The sequence below is a fragment of the Salvelinus alpinus genome, chromosome 2 (assembly GCF_045679555.1).
Source record: "Salvelinus alpinus chromosome 2, SLU_Salpinus.1, whole genome shotgun sequence".
Lineage (NCBI taxonomy): Eukaryota > Metazoa > Chordata > Actinopteri > Salmoniformes > Salmonidae > Salvelinus > Salvelinus alpinus.
In genome coordinates, this window is record NC_092087.1 from 84,409,371 (window position 1) to 84,435,360 (window position 25,990).

At 42.6% G+C, this 25,990-nt stretch overlaps 2 protein-coding genes across 7 annotated transcripts; both read left to right on the forward strand.

Annotated features, from left to right (window-relative positions):
• The first annotated feature begins 3,288 nt into the window (after positions 1-3,288).
• On the forward strand, positions 3,289-8,572 carry atf4a (activating transcription factor 4a). Its single transcript, XM_071389642.1, has 3 exons — positions 3,289-3,504; positions 5,524-6,057; positions 6,688-8,572. The coding sequence occupies exons 2-3, from the start codon at positions 5,670-5,672 to the stop codon at positions 7,686-7,688; spliced, it is 1,389 nt and encodes a 462-aa protein (XP_071245743.1). The 5' UTR covers positions 3,289-3,504; positions 5,524-5,669; the 3' UTR covers positions 7,689-8,572.
• Positions 8,573-14,132: 5,560 nt separating this feature from the next.
• LOC139567992 (uncharacterized) lies at positions 14,133-18,212 on the forward strand. 6 transcript variants are annotated; one of them, XM_071389644.1, is made up of 4 exons: positions 14,133-14,239; positions 15,440-15,528; positions 16,581-16,789; positions 17,118-18,212. In XM_071389644.1, exons 1-4 carry the CDS (start codon positions 14,166-14,168, stop codon positions 17,802-17,804), a joined length of 1,059 nt encoding a protein of 352 aa, XP_071245745.1. In that variant the 5' UTR covers positions 14,133-14,165; the 3' UTR covers positions 17,805-18,212. The 6 variants fall into 6 exon arrangements, with proteins under 6 accessions (XP_071245745.1, XP_071245744.1, XP_071245748.1 ...); XM_071389643.1 differs by having other exon boundaries at positions 14,164-14,239; positions 15,335-15,528; XM_071389647.1 differs by lacking the exon at positions 14,133-14,239 and adding an exon at positions 14,596-14,977 and having other exon boundaries at positions 15,335-15,528.
• The last annotated feature ends 7,778 nt before the right edge of the window (positions 18,213-25,990 follow it).

Below are 25,990 nucleotides of genomic sequence, written 5' to 3' on the forward strand. Positions count from 1 at the left end.
TTCAATTCTTTTTATGTATGGTGCTGGACAATCTGACATAAAAAGAAAAGGAGGACAGTTTGATCAAAAAGCTTTAAATGAAGGTTAAAATCCAGGCATGTCATATGATGGTGCAAACCACAAGGCCCTATTTTTAAGACACGCCCACTTGTGTGTGACACTGTCAGAGTGAAAGTGAGAAGGATGCAAGTTATTACTAATGATTCATTCCAAGTTGCACAACTCAACAGCCTAAATGTGTCTTGACTCTTGTCCAAATGGATAGACGTGCAACATCCAGGGTTCTTCCTCCACTGCAAAAGACAAATAAAGCATGTACAGAAAGCAGATTATCAACTGTTGTCAAGCACACCTGGGTCAGAAAATATGATTGCCTTCCTCAATAGCAGGCAGCGATTTCTACTAGATGAAAAGCCAAAATTAGTTTGACATCCTGGCATTTGAAGCATACTCAATTCGAAGTGGGACATACAATAAAATGTTATATTTCCGCATACCCCAAAATACTACTATTTAGAACTCAACTACAGTTATTCAGCAGGTGCTTCATCTCTGTCCGGCTCCTTACTATTCACCGTTATAAACATGACAGTATCGATTTAAAGAAGTGTTTGCTTTTAACCTTTCCACCTTAGCTACTTTTTGAGTGTGTGGCAGATTCATCCCCCCACAGCTTCCACCTCTGGTGCGCCACTCCAGGAACATCTATATTGTCAAGCCTGAGGAGAGTGAGCCCCAGAGGAGATGGAGCTATGGTCCCCCCTCTCCCTCAGTCACACTTGGCCCAGGGGTTGGTGGAGGCAGAGTAAGATTGGATTCAACCATTGTCAACATACCGTACATCAAGTTGAATTCCTTTATATTTGAACTGCAGTTTTAACTATGACATGACTTACCTGACTTCATCCTCTTGGTCCCCTGGGGAGTTTTATATGATATGACACATAATGATATGACACATAACATGTTAAGAATGTTTCTGCATATGTACCAAGATGATCAAATAAACCTTAAATAAACCGTGCTTCTACACCTGCATTGCTTGCTGTTTGGGGTTTTAGGCTGAGTTTCTGTACAGCACTTCGAGATATTAGCTGATGTACGAAGGGCTATATAAAAAAACTTGATTTGATTTGATTAACCAGGGTGGCCAAAGTGACAGGAGTGGGTAGCTCCAGTGCCATAGAGGCCAGCAGTAAGACATCGGGGGTGCTCCAAGGCTTCGCTCTGGGCATGAATATCTACTTCACGAAGCAAGAGGATGGTCCAAAGCTGAAGAAAGGACTGAAGTACAAGTTTGGGGAAAAAGATACGCAAAGTGGCTCAGCAGCTGAATGAAGTGTTAGCAGAAAATAATCTCATCCTCTGAGGTGGAGGAGAAAGAGGATGAGGAGCCAAATCAATGTTTATTTGTAAGGTGAAAATAATATAGGGTGTAAACTGTACAGTGAAAATAATATAGGGTGTAAACTGTACAGTGAAAATAATATAGGGTGTAAACTGTACAGTGAAATTCTTACTTGGAAGCTCTCAACATTCCAGTAACGTTACACTTTGTCAAAAATATTAGCAATAAAAATAGAAAGTCGTACAAAATATGTAGGAAAATAAAAAATGTTTTGTTATTTTAGTCTGCTCTGTTCTATTCTGTCCTATTCTTTTTTTATACTATTCTGTCCTATAATGTTTTATTCTATTCTATGAATAGTTGAGATTGTCTGTGAATAAGAAGGCATGATGTTGTTAATCATGATTTGTCAGGACTCTTGACAGCTGCTTTTCCAGATGTAGATATTTTTACAAGTAACTTTAACAAATGCCCCAATCCACATTGATTGACTCAACCTCAAAATATGTAATAAACAAATAACCTTGAATTCATTATATTTACATCTCTATCAACAAAATTAAGAGACACAATATTTTTGCTCAATAAACTATATTTTTTCAAATTATCTTTCTAAAAAACATTTCTATATTGTCACGTTTTCCAAACATTAGGAACACCTTCCTAATATTGAGTTGCGCACCCTGCAAGAGTTCCACAGGGATGCTGGCCATGTTGACTCCAATGCTTCCCACAGTTGTATCAAGTTGACTGGACGTCCTTTGGGTGGTGGACCATTCTTGATACACACGGGAAACTGGTGAGTGTGAAAAACCCAGCAGTGTTGCAGTTCTTGACACAAACCAGTGTGCCTGTCTTGCCCATCCCCCCTCTGAATGGTATACATACACAATCCATATCTCAATTGTCTCAAGGCTTAAAAATCCTTCTTTAATCTGTCTCCCCCCTTCATCTACACTGAAGTGAATTTAACAAGTGACATCAATAAGGGATCATAGCTTTCACCTGGATTCACCTGGTCAGTCTATGTCATGGAAAGAACAGGTGTTCTTAATGTTTTGTATACTCTGTGTATATCTGTACTATACATTTGTTGTTAAAAATGTCTGATCAATTGACATTTTTATTTTTACTACCCACTAGACCCTGACTTTGAATACCACTGGTGAAATGGAACAGTAACATTGTCTGTTTCTCAAATGGCACCATATAGGGCTGTGGTCAAAAGTAGTGCACTACATAGGGAATAGGGTACCATTTTGATGTACATTAGACAATAGAGAACTCAATGACCTCCACTAATTTATTTGGCTTTTCAACCACCAGGTGGAGGGATTGGACATGTATTCAATTGTAATCATGAGTTGTCATCAGAATATAACTAAACTACATCTGTTTATAAAATTGAAATAAAGTTACCACAATTTTCGTTTTAATCTTTTGATTAGTTACCGTTGATTAGTCTTCATTTAAGTTAATAAAGACACTCGAATCCTTGAGGACAAATCGTCTTTGAAAAGAGAGACTCCTCTAGAAATTCAACGTGTCCTTTTCTACCATAAGTAATGGGTGTATTAAGGCTGAAAAACAATTATTTTATCACTTTAGACAAGTTCTAATACATTTTGATCGATCTTAGATTGACTTTTATCTAACTTTGTGAAGTAGTCTACTCTACACATTGCAGTCCTTCGTTTAGTGGGCAACAAGTTTCACGTAATCAAACATAATACACTGGCTTTTTTAGATTTGAAATACAAGTTACCAATGTAAACATTAATTTCCTCTTCAATCTTAATTCAATGTATACATGTTAATTTGACCTACATTTCGTCGGTTACACTATGGCCCTGGACCTATTTATTTCCAACGAGCTGAATAACGATCTAAACCAATCAGAGGCAGTAACGGGATCGGAGTGATACACCACAGCGCTGTTTGACGGAAGGATACACTTGGGTGTGATGCGGGACTATAAATAATCATGTGACCTAGCTCGACCGTTGTTTCTCTGTGACATTCAACGAAATTTCGTAGCATTCCGAGCGCTCAGTTCTCCCTCGCAAAATGGCAGTTTAACGTGCAGCGGCTTATCCAGCAGCGGCAACAACCCGGCAGTGCAACGGTCAAGCACTGGCTTTTTTACGCAAAATGGCGTAAGTAAAAATTATACGTATTTCTTCTTACAAAATGTAAAGTCAGTCACATGTCAGCTGTCGGGCATGTGTGGCTGGCAAGCAGGCTTGGGAAGTTGTTAGCGTTCTAGCTAGCTAACTCTACAATACAATAGCTTATACTGTTAGCTAACTTTACTTCAGATATTCGATATGTCAGACTGTCAGCTAGATTTGGGCTGTCTTTGGCACCTACCCAGCTGTGGAAATAGTAACTCGTATCAACTGTCTGCCTGAAATAACTAACGTTAGATGGCATATGCTAACGTTATTCAGTGTCGGCGTTTCAGTGCCTTTCAACAAAGTGACAATACAACCATGTGGATCCCGTGCCATCTACAGTGGGTCATTTAAACCGATATCTACGTCATAACTAATCAACTACCCCCTTCTCATATTGAATAACAATATTGTTATGATTTTTAACTAATGTTATTAAACCCAGGCTCATAAATTAATGAAGTTACTATGCCAGACATGGCAACGTGGCACTTTCAAAATGGCGTACTTTTGTCCTCTCGCTTTCTACTTTCCTTTCATGACAGATGGTTGTTGTGAAAATGGCGGTATCCTCACCCTCCCCTCTCCGTTTCCATAGTGAGTCAGCGAGGAGGCGGCGTTACCGGTCACATCATGACCAAATTAGGCAACGTTATCCCGTGGCGGAGGGCGGGGAGTTTACCAACACTGGCGGAATTTCCACTGAAGTATTAGACCAGAATATCTCTCGTACTATTTTATTGTGAAATACATGAATGCGTTTTAGGAGATATTAAGTCAAAGTTCTTATTGACTCGACTTGTTCCTTTAGCACTTAGTTTACCAACTGGCCTCAGTTTTACCAGGAAACGACCGACTGTTACTGTTGACTAGGTCACTAGGACATAACTTCAGATACCACAGGTTTTACAAGATATCTCTAGCAGACTGTTTTCATGTGTATTTCCCAAACGCATACTTCCTCTTAAACAAATGCCCCGGTGTTAGGAGGAAGTATTTTATTTGTCCCTACCCCGGTGGGAGGAGTTTGAACTGGTGCGTTCTTTGAGCCAGGTGCCCTGCTCAGTCCAACTGCGAAGCCAGCTCAAATCAAAAGTGACATAAATAAGCATGTGGAGTGATGTGTAGGATTCTGTGTTTTCACATGCAAAAGTGGTTGCTTTTGATAAATGCTGTATCTGTCTTCAAAGTGAAAACTAGTTAAATATTTATTATATGGAGAAGCTGTATGTTTCTGGAAGACGCACCATGCTGCCTTTGTTGACAACATGACAGAGCAGAGTCATTTGTCAAGGGCGCTCCTCCCTCCCCGCTTTCGCCCGACGTGAAGGACTATTCCCCGGTTCAACCCAGGCCAGCGTAATAGAACTTCCTCGATGGGTGTTACTAACACAGTACAATGAGGGTATTCAATGAGTTGCACCATTTAACTGACACCATTTATTGATATGATTACCTAGCCCTCAAAACAATGACATGTGGCGAAGAGATTATCTTGAAGAACGATTTGACCTTAAAGGCCATGTACTCTTATAATCTCCACCCGGCACAGTCAGGAGGACTGGCCACCCCTCAGATCCTGGTTCCTCTAGGTTTCTTCCTAGGTTCCTTCCTTTCTAGGGAGTTTTTCCTAGCCACCGTTCTTCTGCATTGCTTGCGGTTTGGGGTTTTAGGCTGGGTTTCTGTTTAGGCACTTTGTGACATCTGCTGATTTAAGAAAAGAAATAGGCTTTATAAATACATTTTTATTGATTATTTTCCTTTTTATGTAGTCTAGCTATGATGGTACTAAGGCCCTGTCATACATGCCATCTCACCCCTATCACACCTTCTCTCCTACAGTATGTGTATGTCTACCGGAGAGAATGGGATATGCAAAATACATTTCTGTTGCTCATGTAGTAAATGGACCAATAAAGTAATGTTCTCTCCTCTGTGGAACTACTTGTCATACTGCAATTTGTAACCCCTATCCCTCCATCTCTCTCTTTCTGCTTCCAGTTCTCTCAAACCAACCACCCTCAGCTCTGCTGTTGTCTACCACAGCACGATATCACCGTTCCCCCTAACGACGACAACGTCCGAAGACTCTCTGTTATCCCGTTATAGTACCCTGTTACTGTTGACAGCCACCAGAAGAAGCAGTCATGTCCCTGTTGACTTCCCAACTGGTCTTGGAGGACGTTGGGGCCCTGTTACTGGACAACTGGTTTCTGACGGCTGACCCCATGGGGCCCCGTCTGGACCAAGATGAAGAGGATGATCTACCCCCCTCTCTCTCCTCCTTCTCTTCTTCCCGCTCCCTCTCTCTCTCCAACTCTTCCGCCTCTTCCCTCTCTCCCTCCTCTTTGTTTAGTTTGTCTCCTTCCCCCTCCCATCTCTCGTCCTCCGACTCCCTCCCTCCATCCCCTCGTCCCTCGTTCCTGGGGAGCAGCAAGGCCGGGTCCGGGGTAGAGGACCACCTGATGCCGTTGACTCCGTGGCTGGACTCTAGCGAGCTGCTCCATGCCCACATGGGAACAAACGTCTGCGGAGGTGAGAACACAGCTGAAAAGAAAACCACAACAAAAACGCACAGCTCAAGTGTTGCTAAACACATACAAACTCCTCCTTTGTTTGCTGCCTAACCCTATACGTGGTTCCATCTGTGCTGTTATCACATCTATTAGGCTTAAACCTATCCCCCACCTACGCTCTCCCCTGGGCTCGGTTTGTCATAAACAGTTGCCTAATACCAACGTGTATGGTAATTAACCATAGAGGTCGTTAGTAACTACCGGTATTACCCGTTTGCACATCCACATGTGATGACAAGCCGCCCATCACCCCAACAAACTGGTTTGCACCAGATTTCCTGGCTATTACTGTAAAACAAGACTGGTGTCAGCGGTGCTTTTCCTCCTGTTGTACAGGCAGGAAACATGTTGGCAAACAATAGGGTTTTATAGTAGGGTTCCGGTATCAGCAACTCCAATGTCCCCTCAAATCATGATTAGACTGGAATATTGTCTTTCAGGGCAGATTTTTGTTTGGGAAAGGACTTTTCAGAGGACTGATTTATACTTCGTTATCACTGTACAATAATTATTAAAATTGTCATGTCATAAGCATTGAGTATAATATGTTGTATATTGAGATGGAATTTACTTATCGCTTCTTCCCCAGATGATGCGTTTTCGGGCATGGACTGGATGGCTGAGAAGATAGACCTGAGTGACTTCGACCTGGACTCTCTGATTGGCTCCTGTTGTTCCGACGCCCCGCCCAGTTCCCCTGAGGAGCTCCTGGCCTCCCTGGAGACCCACATGGACCTAGACCTGGTGGACCCCTTCACCGCCACAATCCCTGCCCCACACGAGGTGCTCTCACTGGGCATCCCTCTGGCTGACCTCCCCTCCCTGGAGCTCCCTGAAGAAGAGGTAAGGGATGAGGTCAGAGGTCCTGTGGTGACGGTTCAGGATCAAGAGGTCGTGGTGAAGTCTGAGCCACAGTCTCCAGCACCCCTCTCCATGGGGTATACCCTCGAGCTGGGGAGCGAAGTGGACGTTGATGTCTTGGAAGTCAAGACAACCCACACTCCACCTACCATCATCTCTGAGCCTAGCGACAGCCTCCAGACCACCGCCCCTATCGTCCTCTCCCTCCTGCCCTCAGGCCACTTTGTGGTGGTCCTCTCCCCTAAAGAGGAGCCAACCATCCTCCCCACATCAACCCTCTCAGCCTCCAGTAGCTGTGATGACCAGTCTGATGACAGCGACTCCGGCATCGACTCTGTATCCGGCTCCCCTCCTCACCACCCATCTTCCTCTCCTTCTCCCTCCATAGCCGGGTCCTCCAGGACCAAACCCTACTCCAAACCTGAACCTGAGACTACATCCCCCACAACCCTCAGCGGCAAGGTCAAATCAGTATCCGGGGCTCCCAAGGTCGTGGAGAAGAAGCTCAAGAAGATGGAGCAGAACAAGACTGCAGCGACACGTTACCGACAGAAGAAGAAGAGTGAACAGGAAGTGCTGAGCGCGGAGTGTTCCGAGCTGGAGCAGAGGAACAGTGAGCTGGCAGAGAAGGCTGACGGCATCAGCAGAGAGATCCAGTACCTCAGAGATCTGATGGAGGAGGTCCGCTCAGCGAAGAACAGGAAGAAGACCACTGTTAGTGTGGCGTAGTCAGCGGAAATTATGGATAGAAGGAAGGCAAGAAAGGGGAATGCATAGAATGAGATCCAGTACCTTGTGGAGGAGGGGCTACGTCTTGGTTATCCACCCTTCTACCAAAGTACTTTTGCATACTTGCGGTCTATGATGGGAAGTGTGCATTTGCATACTTTAGGAGAAGGGTGGAGAATGGAGAAGGCAGTCGGGTAATGGCTAGAAAGATAATAGAAAAGTTGATGATTATTATCAGGGGGAGAAGATGTGGGACTGATTTTAGTCAGGGGAGCATTAGTCATGCTGGTCTGTTCTGTATGAACCCTATCACAGTGTTACACTGGTATACATACACATTATTAAACACACACAAGTGTTGTATGGTATGTCTTGACTAGGCCATGGTTACTGCGTAGGTAGGAAAATGTAGAATTACGACGAACACAAATTAGTATGGCCACACTTACCAAGATCCAACCCATAACCTTCCCCCAAAATACTCCAGTTTCAAAGACCAGTTACAACCCCCCCAAACTGTCACCCTACTGTTACTCTTACCCCACTCACCCCTTACCTTCCCCCTCTTTTCTCGTTACCCCAAAACTCTTTGACTTCCTCCATGCAGCTTTAGTCCAGAAAGGGGCCTCGCCCTGTGGCAGATTTTTAATTGTTACACTGAATTCCCTCTGTCACAATTATGTTTGGTATGTATATATCTTCACCTGAACTCTACTCTGGCTTCATCAGGGTTTTATTTAACGCTGGATAGTAGAAAACCATCCATCTACTAGACTGTCCTAGACCTAGTTGGCAACTCTAGTGTAGCTTTTAGCTACATGTTTGTTTGGCTTGTATAAATGCTTTGCTATTGTTTACTATTAAAGCTCCTTATTGAATCTCAACTGATCTGTTTGAAGTGTGATCTTTTATCTGGATAAAGAAGTACATGTTAGCTATTAGTGGCAAATCTAAATGCCATGACAAATGTGCAGTTGAGATGCAAGTTTAGTAAAGCACTAGTAGTGTACACATACGACTGATACCATAGAAGCGTTGAATCAATTTGATTCTGACTAAGCAACAAACAGTACTCTGGTATTTTAAGCCTGTGCAACTGGAATGGCAGGTGAGTCCTGGGAAGAATATTCATGAAGCATCTGAGTAGGAGTGCTGATCTAGGATCAGGTCTCGTGTCCATGTAATCTTGATCTGAAATATAAACCGGTCATAGATCAGCACTCCCTAATTTGAAGTTTTATGAATAGAGACCCTGGGTCTGTCACACTCGAGCTCCAACCTGAGCTTTGTGAATATCGGGTCTTAAGCATCTTGGAGTAGGAGTGCTGATTTGAGCTCAGTTTTGCCTTTTAATTCACAATGAATAAGAGTACATGGACAGGGAGGACTGATCCTAGATTGACTCTTGATACATACGGCCCCAGGTATACCTGATTTACATGTAAGATTGCGCAAACAGGAAATGTCTGGGTAGTTGGTAGTGCAAACATCCATGCTATAACTAGTACAGCTATACTACTTGTCATTGAGCAATAGCTAATGCAGGGGTTGGCAAGTACACTACATGTTTGAGCTTTTAGAGTGATTAGCTCTTAATGTTTGTTTTTAAATGTTATTTAGATAATTATTAAACAAGCTATGTATCCTTTATTAAACCATAAGGATATATAGCAGGGGTTGTCAACTGGTGGCTCTCACATTTGTTTTCAGAATACATTTTTAGCATAAAAAAATTGGGGCATAAAGTAATAAAATCACTAGGAATTCACCTCAAAATGTTATTTAGGAAATCCATTCCCAAGTATTTCCACTCACAAATAGAGACGTGATCTTGTAAGCAAGGTTTTAAATAATTGTTTCTGGCAAATACAATATCTGTTTGGGCTTCTTACGTCAATTTTCAGAGTACAAATGATGAATAATTATGTTCCGGCGCCCCGACCAGCCACTCAAGAAAAACATTGTCCCGCGGCTGAGTCTAGTTGATGATCCCTGGTCTATAGAATCTATATAATATCAGTGTTTGTCATTGTGCTTTAAGGGTTAGCCAGTACACCCTGCTTTAACAAGCTTCGCTTATACTGTGTCATTAGCTGTTTTACGAAAACATTTGTATAAAAAATATATTATCCTTAATTAAACAATTTAAAGACTAATCTTCTGAAAATAAGCCTTGGTGCGAGTTGAGCTATTTCAGAAAGTCTTAGAAAACAGGTTTGAACCAGCTAACATTCGACACATTTTCTTGCCATTGGCTGAAGGAACAAAACCCAAAGAGCAGAAGTGAGACAGAAAAAGGAGGTGTGTGAGTGAGAAAGAGACTGAGTGGGGGAGTATAGAGAGAAGCACAGCTGTGAAAACGCCTCACAGGAAAGAATCTCTGTCTATCTCCCCCATTTGTTTTATCTGAAACCAGACAGACTGAGGGGAAACATTTGTCTCTGTCTGTGTGTGTGTGTGTGTGTGTGCGTGTGTGTGGCAAAAAGCTGTGGGTTGACAGCTTGTGTGCCAGTGAGTGAGAGAGAGAAAAAGGTTGTGGGTTAGTGTGTGAGTATGTGCAATGAAAATAGTGTCTATATGGTCATTAGACTGTTTATTTGTGTGTGTCTATATGTAAGACTAGTGCACGTGTATGCGAGAGTGTGTGTCTGTTCGTGTGTACAAATGTTTGTGTGAAAGAGTTCAGTGGGTTGAAAGAAACATGGCAGGCAGATGTGTACATTTAGCTAGGGCAGTAAAACGTCACAGATTTATTTTACCTTTATTTACAACCGTGTAAGCCTGGAGGACACACACAGACACACACAGACACACACACAGAGTCCACAGTAGTGAGGCCTTCCACTCCTGCACAGGCCCTGATAAGAACCACCCTGATAGAGAGAGAGAAAGGGGGGGAGAAGAGGAGGGAAGGAGAAGGAGAGAGTGGAAACGATAAGGGGAGAGAGTTAGAAAGAAAGCTAGAGGGAGAGAGCGAGAGTAGAAGAGAGAGGAGGGAGAGAATAGCTAGTCAGTTGTACAACTGAATGCATTCAACTGAAATGTGTCTTCTGCATTTAACCCAACCCGTCTGAATCAGAGAGGTGCAGGGGGGAGGGGGCCTTAATCGACATCCACGTCATCGCGCCTGGGGAGCAGTTGTTGTTGGGAGTTAACTGCCTTGCTCAAGGGCAGAACGGCAGATTTATCTACCTTTCTGGCTCTGGGTATCGAACCAGCGACCTTTCGGTTGCTGGCCCAATGCTCTTAACCGCTAGATGGAGGGAGAGCAATAGAAAGAGAGGGAGAGAGAACAAGTGAGAGGCATGTCAAGCCAAGGCAAATGCCATGCAGGGAATGAATGCCTGTTTGAAATGGGACTTGAAATGGCTCCAGACCTGGGTTCAAATACCATTTGAAATCATTTCACATACTTGATCTGTGCTTGATTGAGGTTGCCTGTTGAAATGGAACCAATAGAGTCCCAAAAGTGCAAAACCGGCCCACCTGTGACCTGGCACTCCAGGCAGACTAAAGCAAATACTCTATTTGAACGTTTTCGAATAGTATTTGAACCCAGGTCTGAATAGCTCATTAGGAGATCATGGGTGTGAGTGCTGGGATCGACGAAGCGTTTTAAAGCAGGCTGACTGAAGATGAGCCTTGACTTGTAGTGTTCATTCCACATGAATCTACTGTTATTTGGTTGCGTACCAAATGGCACCCTATTCCCCACGGGACCTGGTCAAAAGGAGTGTACTACATAGGGAATAGGGTGCCATTTGGGATGCTATCCTACCAACCACAATGGGCTTCATTCATTAATGGCTTGGGTTGGCTTGTCAGTATGCTTTTGGTGTTTTGAGCCATTCACAATAACAGGGATTCTCACTGGCATGTGTGTGTGTGTTTCATGATTCACTGGCCCTAAACTAAGGTTTGATCAGGCCACAGCCACATAGCAGTTACTGGTGGTATGTAGTGTTAATTATAACATTTACATTTAAGTCATTTAGCAGACGCTCTTATCCAGAGCGACTTACAAATTGGATAACTTGGCTAGAGCCCAGGTAGAGGCCTCATTGGTTAACAAAAGCAAAGAAGGTCTGAGTAAGGAATAGTATAGATGTATCTGTCCCCCACTGAGTAGATCCAAAGAGGGACTACAGTACCATGAAACCGAGACTGCATCCCAATGGCACCTATAGGGTTCTGGTCAAAAGTAGTGCACTGTGTAGGGAATAGTGCTATTTGGGATGTGACCTCTAGCAGTCTGTTGCTACTTCCCAAAGACTTGTCTAAATGTTATTTTAGGCACTTGCCTTTCAAAGCACAAAATACTATACCTAACAAAAATGATGGGGAAGCAACTTTGATTCAACCAGCGTGTGCCCAGTGGGGATAGTCTCTTTCTACCTCTCTCTCCTCTTCCCTTCTTTCTCTTTCCAACCCCCTCTCTTCTGGCTCTCTCTCTCTCTCGCTACTGTATATAGGAGTCTAAAACCAGATGACTCGTCTCAAGTAGGTCTATTTTAGGCTAACTTTAATCTGAAGCAGAACTTAACCCAGCAACTCTTCAACTCAGTCAGTCACAGGACAAGCGCACTGGTCTGCGTCATAAAGATGGTTGAGTAAGCTGAGTTGACTGAGGGGTAACACAGAGATGTGGTAGTGATAGGTTTAGCAATGGCCCTACTTCTCTGAGAGTATATATAGTTCCCTAATCCCCAGCCATCAGCCTGTTAATGGGCACAGATAATGTCACTGTGACCAGATAATTAGACTGTGTGTGATAATTAGTGTGTGTGTGTGTGTGTGTGTGTGTGTGTGAGAGTGAGTGAGTGAGTGAGTGAGTGAGTGAGTGAGTGAGTGAGTGAGTGAGTGAGTGAGAGTAGGGGGTGGAGCTTAAATAGTTAGTTAAATCAAATACAGGTTCAACTGAATGACAACAAAGACAGAATACAATATGGAATTGTATTGAATAGTTTGGGGTAGCCTCATCTCCATGGAATGCTCCTCAGAGCCAGATGCTGATGACAAGTTGCCCTATGCTGGAAGAACGGGGATGCGATGACAGGCCTTCAGTTGGTGGTGGGGAGGTGGAAGGTCGTTGAAAGGCTGTTGCTGCAAAACAGCAAGTGGGAGACAAAGTTTGAGTTGACATAAATACTCCCCTAGATTCATGCTCATTGGTTGAAAGAAAGGAAAGTGATTACTGCACGAGTGAGCCCATTGGTTAATCAGCAAGCGGGGTGGGATTGCCTTAGTGTGCCATGCTCATAGGCTGAAGTGAATAGGTGAATGACATTCTGCATTCTTGCCAATAGTAAAGGAGGAGGAGAGATGTGACGCTATGCTGATGAGGTAACATTATAGACACTACCATACCTGCTATGCTGATGAGGTAACATTATAGACACTACCCTACCTGCTATGCTGATGAGGTAACATTATAGACACTACCATACCTGCTATGTTGATGAGGTAACATTATAGACACTACCATACCTGCTATGTTGATGAGGTAACATTATAGACACTACCATACCTGCTATGTTGATGAGGTAACATTATAGACACTACCATACCTGCTATGTTGATGAGGTAACATTATAGACACTACCATACCTGCTATGCTGATGAGGTAACATTATAGACACTACCATACCTGCTATGTTGATGAGGTAACATTATAGACACTACCATACCTGCTATGTTGATGAGGTAACATTATAGACACTACCATACCTGCTATTCTGATGAGGTAACATTATAGACACTACCATACCTGCTATTCTGATGAGGTAACATTATAGACACTACCATACCTGCTATGTTGATGAGGTAACATTATAGACACTACCATACCTGCTATTCTGATGAGGTAACATTATAGACACTACCATACCTGCTATGCTGATGAGGTAACATTATAGACACTACCATACCTGCTATTCTGATGAGGTAACATTATAGACACTACCATACCTGCTATGTTGATGAGGTAACATTATAGACACTACCATACCTGCTATGCTGATGAGGTAACATTATAGACACTACCATACCTGCTATGTTGATGAGGTAACATTATAGACACTACCATACCTGCTATGTTGATGAGGTAACATTATAGACACTACCATACCTGCTATGTTGATGAGGTAACATTATAGACACTACCATACCTGCTATGCTGATGAGGTAACATTATAGACACTACCATACCTGCTATGCTGACTAGGTAAAATGATAAACACCACCATAGATACCTGCTATTCTTATGAGGCAACATTATAAACACTACCCAATAAATACCGGTTGTGTTTATGAGGTAACGTTATCGACACTACCATATGAATAAAAACGATGTGAATTATGTGCGTTTATGAATAAAAAGTAACCCTAGACTAGTCTCTAGACTGTGTGTGTGTGTGTGTGTGTGTGTGTGTGTATGTATGTATGTGTGTGTAAGCGAGAGGTGTGTATAAGGAAACTATGAGTCACTGTGAAAGAACCAGTGGTATGGTGTCATTCTACATTTCTAGAGAATTGGGAAGGAAGGACTTGAGGTACTGTAACGTTAATAATATTTTCAAACCTCGACTCAATCAGCAATAAAGATAAACAAAGTAAACTTGTCACGGATAATGTGAACATTTTGGATAATATGATGAATATTAATACAGCATCAAAGAAACAATTGCATTGCCAAATATGTGTGTCTTCCTAGGGTACTCCTCTTTTGTAAACTTTAAATTGTTTTTCTCTCCGTCCATTGTCTGATTTGTGTTGTTCTTTAAGTTATGCTAGCAAACATACAGAAATGCACTCGTGATAAAAGTAGGCCTCCAAGTCTTCATTTCATAAATGTACAGTACCTTCCCGCCTTTTTACCTCTAATGCTAGAGTGCCACCTGGTGTCCTTACTGAAAACTACACTTCCCAATTTTTATGATAACATAATCACCGTAGACTGTCATGTGACCAGCAAACACTGGGCTTGTTCCGACATTGCAGCGGACTGACTGATCTACAAATCACCTTGCATCATAAATAACGATATTATTATTTGTAGATCAGTCATGCATTTGCATCACGGTTTTGATGCTCCCGAACACGGCCACAGCTTTTACGAGAAACAGAAAGTTGACCGAACTAAGGTTGTTGTTACGGTATGATAGAAACGACCGTGTTATACAGCGCTCACCTCCATCATTCTGAACTCTTTTGAATGAACGCCAAGAACCAACGGGAGTCGTTTTGAACCCACGTTCTAGCTGTATGCTGCTTGCACGGTTTCTAAGAAGGTACCGTAAGTAGGTCGACAAACATCGATGCTAGCTACAGTTATACCAGATAATGTTATTTAACCAAATATTTTTGAGATCCATTACTGGGAGTTACAGGCTAGGTACTGTTTGTAGCACAGATAATTTTCGATCAACCTTAACTTGAATGTCCGTGTCCAGTTTCAGGTGGTGGGTTTGAATTTAGAAAATGCTCGGTTATTAAAATAAATACATGTTTTGCTCCATTAAGTAATTCAACAATGTGTACGGCGCCATCTTGTCTATTTAAAATCTCTCATTGATTGAGACAGTTCCACCCCAAAGTGCAGCATGTCATGATGACACTCATCTTTTCTTACCGTCCTTGTATTACAGACTTCCCATCTTTCTCTCTATCTATTTCCCTCTTTCTCCCCACTTTCCTGACCTCACTCTCTTCCTCCCCCTCTGTCTTTTCCCTTCACTACCTGCCTCCATCAGGATGTCATCATCTCTTCCCCGACCTCGTCATGTGATCTGGGAGACAGAGGAGCTGGTGGCCTACCTCCACCCCCAGCCCTGGACCCCAGGTAGATGCATATTCTTTACCACAATACCTAGCTCTGGTCCAGGGCCCGGTTTCCCAAAAGCATCTTAAGGCTAAGTTAATCGTTAGAACTTTCGTAGGAGCATCGTCAAATATCCAAGCTGTTTCCCTAAACCATCGCTATTAACGCTGCACTTGAAAACGCTCATAATCTAACGCCTGCCTCAGACCACTCGTAGAACCTGTTTTTTCCCCCTCCTGTGTCACTTAATATACAGAAAATCTCAACTAAACATAGAATCAAATGGTTGATCCATCTCTACGACCACTGATAACTTCAGAACAAAAGTTGACTACAAAGATGAAGTTGCCAATGTCTTTGCAGTTGATACAAACAAGCCAAAGATAGCCTACTGTTTATAGCATATGTGTTTTCAATCAATGTGAGACAATATATCCACAGGAAAGTATAATTCCATCAACTTTTCAAAGCGCAGGTAGTGCATTCAGATTCCTATCACCTGAAGCATGCGCAGAAACATGTAAACATGTGCAAGAGCTCGGCAAGTATGCATGTGTCTCGTGCATGTATTTTTGTCTTGTGCTTATGCTTCAGGTGATAGGAATCTGAATGCACTACCTGCGCTTTGAAAGGTTGATGGAATTATACTTTCCTGTGGATATATACTTTCCTGTGGATATATTGTCTCATATACCGACCAAAAGGACCAACCACACAGACAACCAGTAAAGTACATTCAATTATAATTAGAATGTTGAATAAAATTACGTCTTGTAGAAGTTGAGAGGAAACTGTCCTGATTCAAACGCTCATTTCTGCCCAACGTAGAATTCAATGTAATTCATCGTCGGGTTTCCAGCCAAGTAACACACCTCATGTCAATCCATTGCTTTTACATTTTATAATAGTCAGTTGCTACGCAACCACTGAACATGTACAGTGAACTGTGCAATCCTATAGTATACTATCATCTACTATATCTTGCTGTCTGGCACCCTATCCCCTCTATAGTGCACTGCATAGGGTTCCATTTGGGACAATCTTTATCTTCATATATGGAATATCAATCACAGGCACTACCATCCTGGAGCCGAAGACCCCCAGGGGCCCCGATGAGGAACCAAGCACAGCTCAAGGCAGTCTCTTCAGGCTGGGTGAGGGAGCCTACCTGAGGTTGCTGCTGGGGGCCAGGGAGGTGGGGGCCCTGCTGTGTGAGAGGCTGGGGGTGAAGAGATGTGCCCTGGTCTGCAGGCCCCACCCAGACAGTAACAGTCCACCCCAGGTCTGTTGTGTTTGTACTCTACTCTTTTCTACTTTACTATTATTCAACTCTATTCTACTTTACTCTTTTCTATTTTATTCTACTCTTTTAAATTCTGCTATCTCCTAAATTACTCTTATTCTATTCTGCTATTTTCTATTTTTACTTCATTCTTTTTTCTTCTACTCTATTCTATTGTGTGTCTCATCTAGTTTTGAATAAAAACTGACAATATAATTTACGTTGATAAACAAAAACATTACATTTGTGTTTAGATAGCACCATAATTCTGTCCTCCTTTCTAGTATGAACAGGTAGCCTAGTAATAGTCCCTGTTATTGACTCACAGATCCGGGTGCTGCCGCTACACGGCCTTGACAGTGAGTGGCGCCCCCACCTGGCGGGAGATGAGCACTACACCCACCACGACCCCGGCTACGTCACCTCTAAAAGCGGCCCTCGATGGACTGACACGTCCCTCCAGGAGATCCAGGCTGAGATCCAGGCCCAGCTCCCTTCCCCCAATGCCCTACCAAACCTCACCTTCCTGGGGGAAGACCCATCGCACCCCGGCCTCTTCTCCCGGATTGTCCGTGGAGAGGAGCAGCAGTGGAGGGTGTGGGAGGATGAGGGACACGTGGCATTCCTCACCCCCTTCCCCAATGCCCCCGGCATCACCGTACTGGTCCCCCGTCGACCTCTGACCTCGGATATATTTAGACTCGAAGAGGCAGATTATACGAGTTTGGTACTGGCAACCCAGAAGGTGGCCAGGGTTTTGGAAGAGGGTCTCGGAGCTTGGGGGGTGGGGTTGATATTCGAGGGGTTTGAGATTGACTACGCTCATGCTAAATTGATACCTCTGCTCTCTCCGCCCTCCTCTCACCAGGTTGATGGGGGCTCCACCACCACCACTGGCTCTCCACCTCCTCAGGCCCAGTTTAGTGCCACCTATCCTGGGTTTGTGACCTCGGAGGATGGCCCTGAGGCCAGCCTGGAGTGTTTGAAGGAGTTACAGGCCAAAATCACACAGTAATGATCATGTAATTAATGACTATTACTAGGCTACTAGGCTACATTGACATGTTATGAAATATGTATGTAATTGCATATTATGAACGACCTGAAACTGGGTGATTATAGTATTGATGTATTGCACTTGACTACATACATTCCAATTGCATTATTGGTTGACTTGGTAATGGGATAGCTTTTTTTCAATACTAAGCCTGTTGATTCATGTACATACTGATTTGGTATACCAAATTCTATAGATGTTTCTGTAATTCATTTTATTATCAACTTGAAATAGGACAACAATCAAGAGCTTTATTTGATAAACATGGTACGGTCAGGTTTTTAGACATATCCTTTGAAAAGTACTTAACAGTAGCATGGAAAAATACATGATTGTTTGATCAAAATAAACATTTGATTTCTATTACGTTTTGTAAAGTTTATTTTCAGATGATATTAGTAAGAGCACAACAGGCTGAGAAAATGCAAAGAAATTAACCGCCATCTTTCATTGTCAAATGTTACTATACATATGTCATTACTCATTATCCCTCTAATTGTATTAAATTAGTACAAACGACCATGAAACCAAGCACCTTCATATAGGGCTAGTTCACCCAAATTACAAAATGAAGTATTAGATTCCTTCAAAAGTTTACATTTGAAACAAATGTCAGCTAGACATTTTTTTTCTTACCCTGTAAGCAATGTAATTTAGTGAACTATCCATTTAATCATTATATTACATATGCTTCAGTCATATCATTGAATCATCATCACCCAGCGTTTTCTCTCTCAATTATGTTTTGCGGGATCTATTTACAGAGTTCAGCGCTCACAACACATCTGCATATTCCCCTAACGAGGTCTTAAGATCTCTGCCTAACAAGGCTTCTAATTGGTCCCTCAGTGTTTCAATTAAGAGGTTGAATTAATGAGCAGATAAGTGGTTAATTAGCGGGTTATAAACAGGGCATTACCCGAGGCTATCGTTATACAAAGACTGAGGCCGCATCTCAATACTCTTCATGGTTACTAGAGAAACAGAAAGACTGGGGCTTCATCTCAATACTCTTCATGGTTACTAGAGAAACAGAAAGACTGGGGCTTCATCTCAATACTCTTTCCATGGTTACTAGAGAAACAGAAAGATGGGCTTCATCTCAATACTCTTTCCATGGTTACTAGAGAAACAGAAAGACTGGGGCTTCATCTCAATACTCTTCATGGTTACTAGAGAAACAGAAAGACTGGGGCTTCATCTCAATACTCTTTCCATGGTTACTAGAGAAACAGAAAGATGGGCTTCATCTCAATACTCTTCATGGTTACTAGAGAAACAGAAAGACTGGGTCTTCATCTCAATACTCTTCATGGTTACTAGAGAAACAGAAAGAGTGGGGCTTCATCTCAATACTCTTTCCATGGTTACTAGAGAAACAGAAAGACTGGGGCTTCATCTCAATACTCTTCATGGTTACTAGAGAAACAGAAAGACTGGGGCTTCATCTCAATACTCTTTCCATGGTTACTAGAGAAACAAAAAGAGTGGGGCTTCATCTCAATACTTGTTCTATTGTTACTAGAGAAACAGAAAGACTGGGGCTTCATCTCAATACTCTTCATGGTTACTAGAGAAACAAAAAGACTGGGTCTTCATCTCAATACTCTTTCCATGGTTACTAGAGAAACAGAAAGACTGGGGCTTCATCTCAATACTCTTCATGGTTACTAGAGAAACAGAAAGACTGGGGCTTCCTCTCAATACTCTTCATGGTTACTAGAGAAACAGAAAGAGTGGGGCTTCCTCTCAATACTCGTTCTATTGTTACTAGAGAAACAGAAAGACTGGGGCTTCATCTCAATACTCTTCATGGTTACTAGAGAAACAGAAAGAGTGGGGCTTCATCTCAATACTCTTTCCATGGTTACTAGAGAAACAGAAAGACTGGGGCTTCATCTCAATACTCTTCATGGTTACTAGAGAAACAGAAAGACTGGGGCTTCATCTCAATACTCTTTCCATGGTTACTAGAGAAACAGAAAGAGTGGGGCTTCATCTCAATACTCTTTCCATGGTTACCAGAGAAACAGAAAGACTGGGGCTTCATCTCAATACTCTTTCCATGGTTACTAGAGAAACAGAAAGATAGTTAAGGATAGGATTGAGGGAGGGGAAGCTGATCCTAGATCTTTACCTAGGGGAAACTTCAACCCGGCGCATGGCTTCATCTCGATACTCTGTCATTGCTTCCTTTCTTTCAGTACCCCAAACAGGTGAAAGGGCTTAAAAGACATGTCAACCTTTGACAACAAACATAATCTTGAAGGCAATATTATTAGGGTCGCTTTCATTAATGAACACATATCAAAACTTTTTGCAACTGAAAACTTAAGAAAGCGTTTCTTATTGGACAAGTTCATGATAGTCGTTTTTTGTTTCAGTACATTTTCTTCCGTTTGGTGCTTAATAAACATGACACAGGTCTACCTCCCGATAACAACCCAGGATTGTATAGAGACAGTGTTTCTCTACACTTTTATCACAGTCTTAGGAAGGGAAGATGGCGTCTAACTCTGAGCAGCGGGGAAACGCTGACACGGCAGCTTGGGCAGTTTCCTGGTCCGGATGAGATAACACAGAGGCTGAATGAAACTGCTCATAGAGAGCACCGTGTAGACCACGCAGGTCAGTGGTGAGTAGGGCTGCAACGTTTTGATATAGAACCTTAACACAAAGTCAACCAGAGGTTGAATGTAGTGAATGCTAATCAACACAAAAACAGTCAGCACTTTTTAAAGGCCTGCTTTTTTGATTGGGTGGAACTCCTGTCTGCTTGGACCTGATTTGCTCAGGGACTTAAGGACCAGTATGTTGCAGTTTGAGGTGATCGCCATGGCAACGAGGAGGAGGCTCATGATGACCATCCACTTGCGTTCGGCATTCGCAAACTTCAGCGAGAGGCAGTATGAAGTGGCTAGGGAACACGTCGAAAAACACAGACAGATGAAACTTGGGCTTCTTGATTTTCAGAAGGAACAGTGGGTGACACACAGCGAGGTAGCTGTCCACACATAGACAACATAGCAAAATGATCAAGTCATTTCACATGCCATGGAATGTATTAATCTTTGGTGAAAGTTCCGTTAGAGTGTAAAGAGAGAGAGAGAGAGAGCGTGTGTGTGTCTCCTAGTGTGTGTGTGTTTACCCAGGAGGGAGCATAGAAACAGATCATGGCCCGGGAGACCCATGATGGGAACCATGGCGACCAAGAGGAGGATGTAGAGGGTGTAATGGTCGAAGGCAACTTCTTCTGTGGTGTTGTAGGAGGAGTGGCTGGAATTGAGAGTCAGGTTGTTCATGGTGATGGTAGTGATGATGATGATGAGGACTCCTTATAATGCTGTCTCTGGGAGTATAGATGGGTCAGGTTGTCCATGGTGATGATGAGGATGATGATGAGGACTCCTTATAATGCTGTCTCTGGGAGTATAGATGGGTCAGGTTGTCCTTGGTGATGATGATGATGATGATGATGATGAGGACTCCTTATAATGCTGTCTCTGGGAGTATAGATGGGTCAGGTTGTCCTTGGTGAGGGTGGTGATGATGATGATGATGAGGACTCCTTATAATGCTGTCTATGGGAGTAGAGATGGGTCAGGTTGTCCATGGTGATGGTGATGATGATGATGATGAGGATTCCTTATAATGCTGTCTCTGGGAGTATAGATGGGTCAGGTTGTCCTTGGTGAGGGTGGTGATGATGATGATGATGATGAGGACTCCTTATAATGCTGTCTATGGGAGTATAGATGGGTCAGGTTGTCCTTGGTGAGGGTGGTGATGATGATGATGATGAGGACTCCTTATAATGCTGTCTCTGGGAGTATAGATGGGTCAGGTTGTCCTTGGTGAGGGTGGTGATGATGATGATGATGAGGACTCCTTATAATGCTGTCTCTGGGAGTATAGATGGGTCAGGTTGTCCTTGGTGAGGGTGGTGATGATGATGATGATGAGGACTCCTTATAATGCTGTCTCTGGGAGTATAGATGGGTCAGGTTGTCCTTGGTGAGGGTGGTGATGATGATGATGATGAGGACTCCTTATAATGCTGTCTCTGGGAGTATAGATGGGTCAGGTTGTTCATGGTGATGGTGAGGATGATGATGAGGACTCCTTATAACGCTGTCTCTGGGAGTATAGATGGGTCAGGTTGTCCTTGGTGAGGTGGTGAGGATGATGATGATGATGATGAGGACTCCTTATAATGCTGTCTCTGGGAGTAGAGATGGGTCAGGTTGTCCTTGGTGATGATGAGGATGATGATGATGATGATGATGAGGACTCCTTATAATGCTGTCTCTGGGAGTAGAGATGGGTCAGGTTGTCCTTGGTGATGATGATGATGATGATGATGAGGACTCCTTATAATGCTGTCTCTGGGAGTATAGATGGGTCAGGCTGTCCATGGTGATGATGATGATGATGAGGACTCCTTATAATGCTGTCTCGGGAGTATAGATGGGTCAGGCTGTCCATGGTGATGATGATGATGATGATGATAAGGACTCCTTATAATGCTGTCTCTGGGAGTATAGATGGGTCAGGTTGTCCTTGGTGATGATGATGATGATGATGATGATAAGGACTCCTTATAATGCTGTCTCTGGGAGTATAGATGGGTCAGGCTGTCCATGGTGATGATGATGATGATGATGATGAGGACTCCTTATAATGCTGTCTCTGGGAGTATAGATGGGTCAGGCTGTCCATGGTGATGATGATGATGACTCCTTATAATGCTGTCTCGGGAGTATAGATGGGTCAGGCTGTCCATGGTGATGATGATGATGATGATGATGAGGACTCCTTATAATGCTGTCTCTGGGAGTATAGATGGGTCAGGCTGTCCATGGTGATGATGATGATGATGAGGACTCCTTATAATGCTGTCTCGGGAGTATAGATGGGTCAGGTTGTCCATGATGATGATGATGATGATGATGATGATGATGAGGACTCCTTATAATGCTGTCTCGGGAGTATAGATGGGTCAGGTTGTCCATGGTGATGATGATGATGATGATGATGATAAGGACTCCTTATAATGCTGTCTCGGGAGTATAGATGGGTCAGGTTGTCCATGGTGATGATGATGATGATGATGATGAGGACTCCTTATAATGCTGTCTCGGGAGTATAGATGGGTCAGGTTGTCCATGGTGATGATGTGATGATGATGATGATGATGATGATGAGGACTCCTTATAATGCTGTCTCGGGAGTATAGATGGGTCAGGTTGTCCATGGTGATGAGTGCTCTCTCTGTACACAGACCTATAGACCTACATCTGGTCATACACAATAACACCCCTGGCATTGTAATGGTGTTTCGATGTTCCATAACATTAAATTCTATCTATTCAAATCAGTGAGGAATCCGTTAGTTCCAAGAACTGGTGTAATTCCAATGACCCTCAAAACAAATCAAATTGTATTGGTCACATACACATATTTAGCAGATGTTATGGCGGGTGTAGCTCATGCTTGTGTTCCTCATGTTTAGTATGATGTAACTCCCAAACCTGGATAAAACATGTCATAATGTATATATATACAGTTGAAGTCGGAAGTTTACATCCACTTAGGTTGGAGTCATTAAAACTAGTTTTTCAACCACTCCACAAATTTCTTGTCAACAAACTATAGTTTTGGCAAGTCGGTTAGAACATTTACCATCTGCATGACACAAGTAATTCTTCCAACAATTGTTTACAGACAGATTATTTCACCTATAATTCAATTCCAGTGGGTCAGAAGTTTACATACACTGAGTTGACTGTGGCTTTAAACAGCTTGGAAAATTCCAGAAAATGATGTCATGGCTTTAGAAGCTTCTGATAGGCTAATTGACATAATTTGTGTCAATTGGAGGTGTACCTGTGGATGTATTTCAAGGCCTACCTTCAAACCCAGTGACTCTTTGCTTGACATCATGGGGAAATCAAAATAAATCAGCCAAGACCTGTACAAACAATAGTACGCAAGTATAAACACCATGGGACCACGCAGCCATCATACCGCTCAGGAAGGAGACGCGTTCTGTCTCCTAGAGATGAACGTACTTTGGTGCGAAAGGTGCAAATCAAACCCAGAACAACAGCAAATGACCTTGTGAAGATGCTGGAGGAAACAGGTACAAAAGTATCTATATCCACAGTAAAACGAGTCCTATCTCGACATAACCTGAATGGCCGCTCAGCAAAGAAGAAGCCACTGCTCCAAAACTGCCAGAGTACGGTTTGCAACTGCGCATGGGGATCAAGATCGTACTTTTTGGAGAAATGTCCTCTAGTCTGATGAAACAAAAATAGAACTGTTTGGCCATAATGACCATCATTATGTTTGGAGGAAAAAGGGGGAGGCTTGCAAGCCGAAGAACACCATCCCAACCGTGAAGCACAGGGGTGGCAGCATCATGTTGTGGGGCTGCTTTGCTGCAGGAGGGACTGTTGTACTTCACAAAATAGATGGCATCATGAGGATGGACAATTATTTTGATATATTGAAGCAACATCTCAAGACATGAGTCAGGAAGTTAAAGCTTGGTCGCAAATGGGTCTTCCAAATGGACAATGACCCCAAGCATACTTCCAAAGTTGTGGCAAAATGGCTTAAGTACATCAAAGTCAAGGTATTGGATTGGCCATCACAAAGCCTGACCTCAATCCTATAGAACGTGTGTGGGCAGAACTGAAAAGGCATTTGCGAGCAAGGAGGCCTACAAACTTGACTTAGTTACACCAGCTCTTGGACAAAATTCACTCAACTTATTGTGGGAAGCCTGTGGAAGGCTACTCGAAACATTTGACCCAAGATAAACAATTTAAAGGCAATGCTACCAAATACTAATTTACTGTATGTAAACTTCTGACCCACTGGGAATGTGATGAAAGAAATAAAAGCTGAAATAAATCATTTTCTACTATTATTTTGACATTTCACATTCTTAAAATGAAGTGGTGATCCTAACTGACCTCAGACATGGAATTTCTACTAGGATTAAATGTAAGGAATTGTGAAAAACTGAGTTTAAATGTATTTTGCAAAGGTCTATGTAAACGTATGACTTCAACTGTGTATATATATACACACACACACAGTACCAGTCCACAGTTGGGACACACCTACATTGTATAATAATAGTGAAGACATCAAAACTACGAAACACCACATATGGAATCATGTAGTAACCACAAAAGTGTTAAACAAATCTACATATATTTTATATTTGAGATTCTACAAAGTAGCCACCCTTTGCCTTAATGACAGCTTTGCACTCTCTTGGCATTCTCTGTCACGTTGAAATGAGTAGACCAAGGCGCAGCGTCCGTAAAGTTCCACATAATTTTAATAAACCGAAACTCACTGACCAAAACAACAAACACCAAACCAAACCAAACCAAACCAAACCAAACCAAACCAAACCAAACCAAACCAAACCAAACACTACTGTTGTGCACTCAGGCAACTAAATGTAGACAAGATCCCACAAATAACCATGGGGAAATGGCTACCTAAATATGATCCCCAATCAGAGACAATGATAAACAGCTGCCTCTGATTGGGAACCCTATCAGGCCACCATAGACATACAAATTCACCTAGATGACCCACCCAAGTCACTATCACGCCCCAACCAACACAGAGAATTAACAGCTTACTATGGTCAGGGCGTGACATTCTCTCAACCGGCTTCATGAGGTAGTCACCTGGAATGCATTTTAATTAACAGTTGTGTTTTGTTAAAAGGAAATGTGTGGACTTTCTATCCTTCTTAATGCATTTAAGCCAGTCAGTTGTGTTGTGACAAGGTAGGGGTGGTACACAAAAGATAGCCCATTTAGTAAAAAAACAAGTCCATATTATGGCAAGAACAGCTCAAATAAGCTAAGAGAAACACAGTCCATCATTACTTTAAGACGTGAAGGTCAGTCAATCAGAAAATGTCAAGAACTTTGAAAGTTTCTTCAAGTGCAGTCGCAAAAACCATCAATTGCTATGATGAAACTGGCACTCATGAGGACCGCCACAGGAAAGGAAGACCCAGAGTTACCTCTACTGCAGAGGATAAGTTCATTAGAGTTCAAGTAACAGACACTTCTCAATATCAACTGTTCAGAGGAGAGGAGGCCTTC

Bases quoted from the DNA above. Each gene is read 5' to 3' on its own strand.
- atf4a (XM_071389642.1), top strand. From the start codon at position 5,670: ATGTCCCTGTTGACTTCCCAACTGGTCTTGGAGGACGTTGGGGCCCTG. The intron at 6,058-6,687 runs GTGAGAACACAG...CTTCTTCCCCAG, and splicing joins GGGAACAAACGTCTGCGGAG to ATGATGCGTTTTCGGGCATG.
- LOC139567992 (XM_071389643.1), top strand. From the start codon at position 14,166: ATGAGTCACTGTGAAAGAACCAGTGGTATGGTGTCATTCTACATTTCT. The intron at 14,240-15,334 runs GTACTGTAACGT...CTTGTATTACAG, and splicing joins TTGGGAAGGAAGGACTTGAG to ACTTCCCATCTTTCTCTCTA. The intron at 16,790-17,117 runs GTCTGTTGTGTT...ATTGACTCACAG, and splicing joins ACAGTAACAGTCCACCCCAG to ATCCGGGTGCTGCCGCTACA.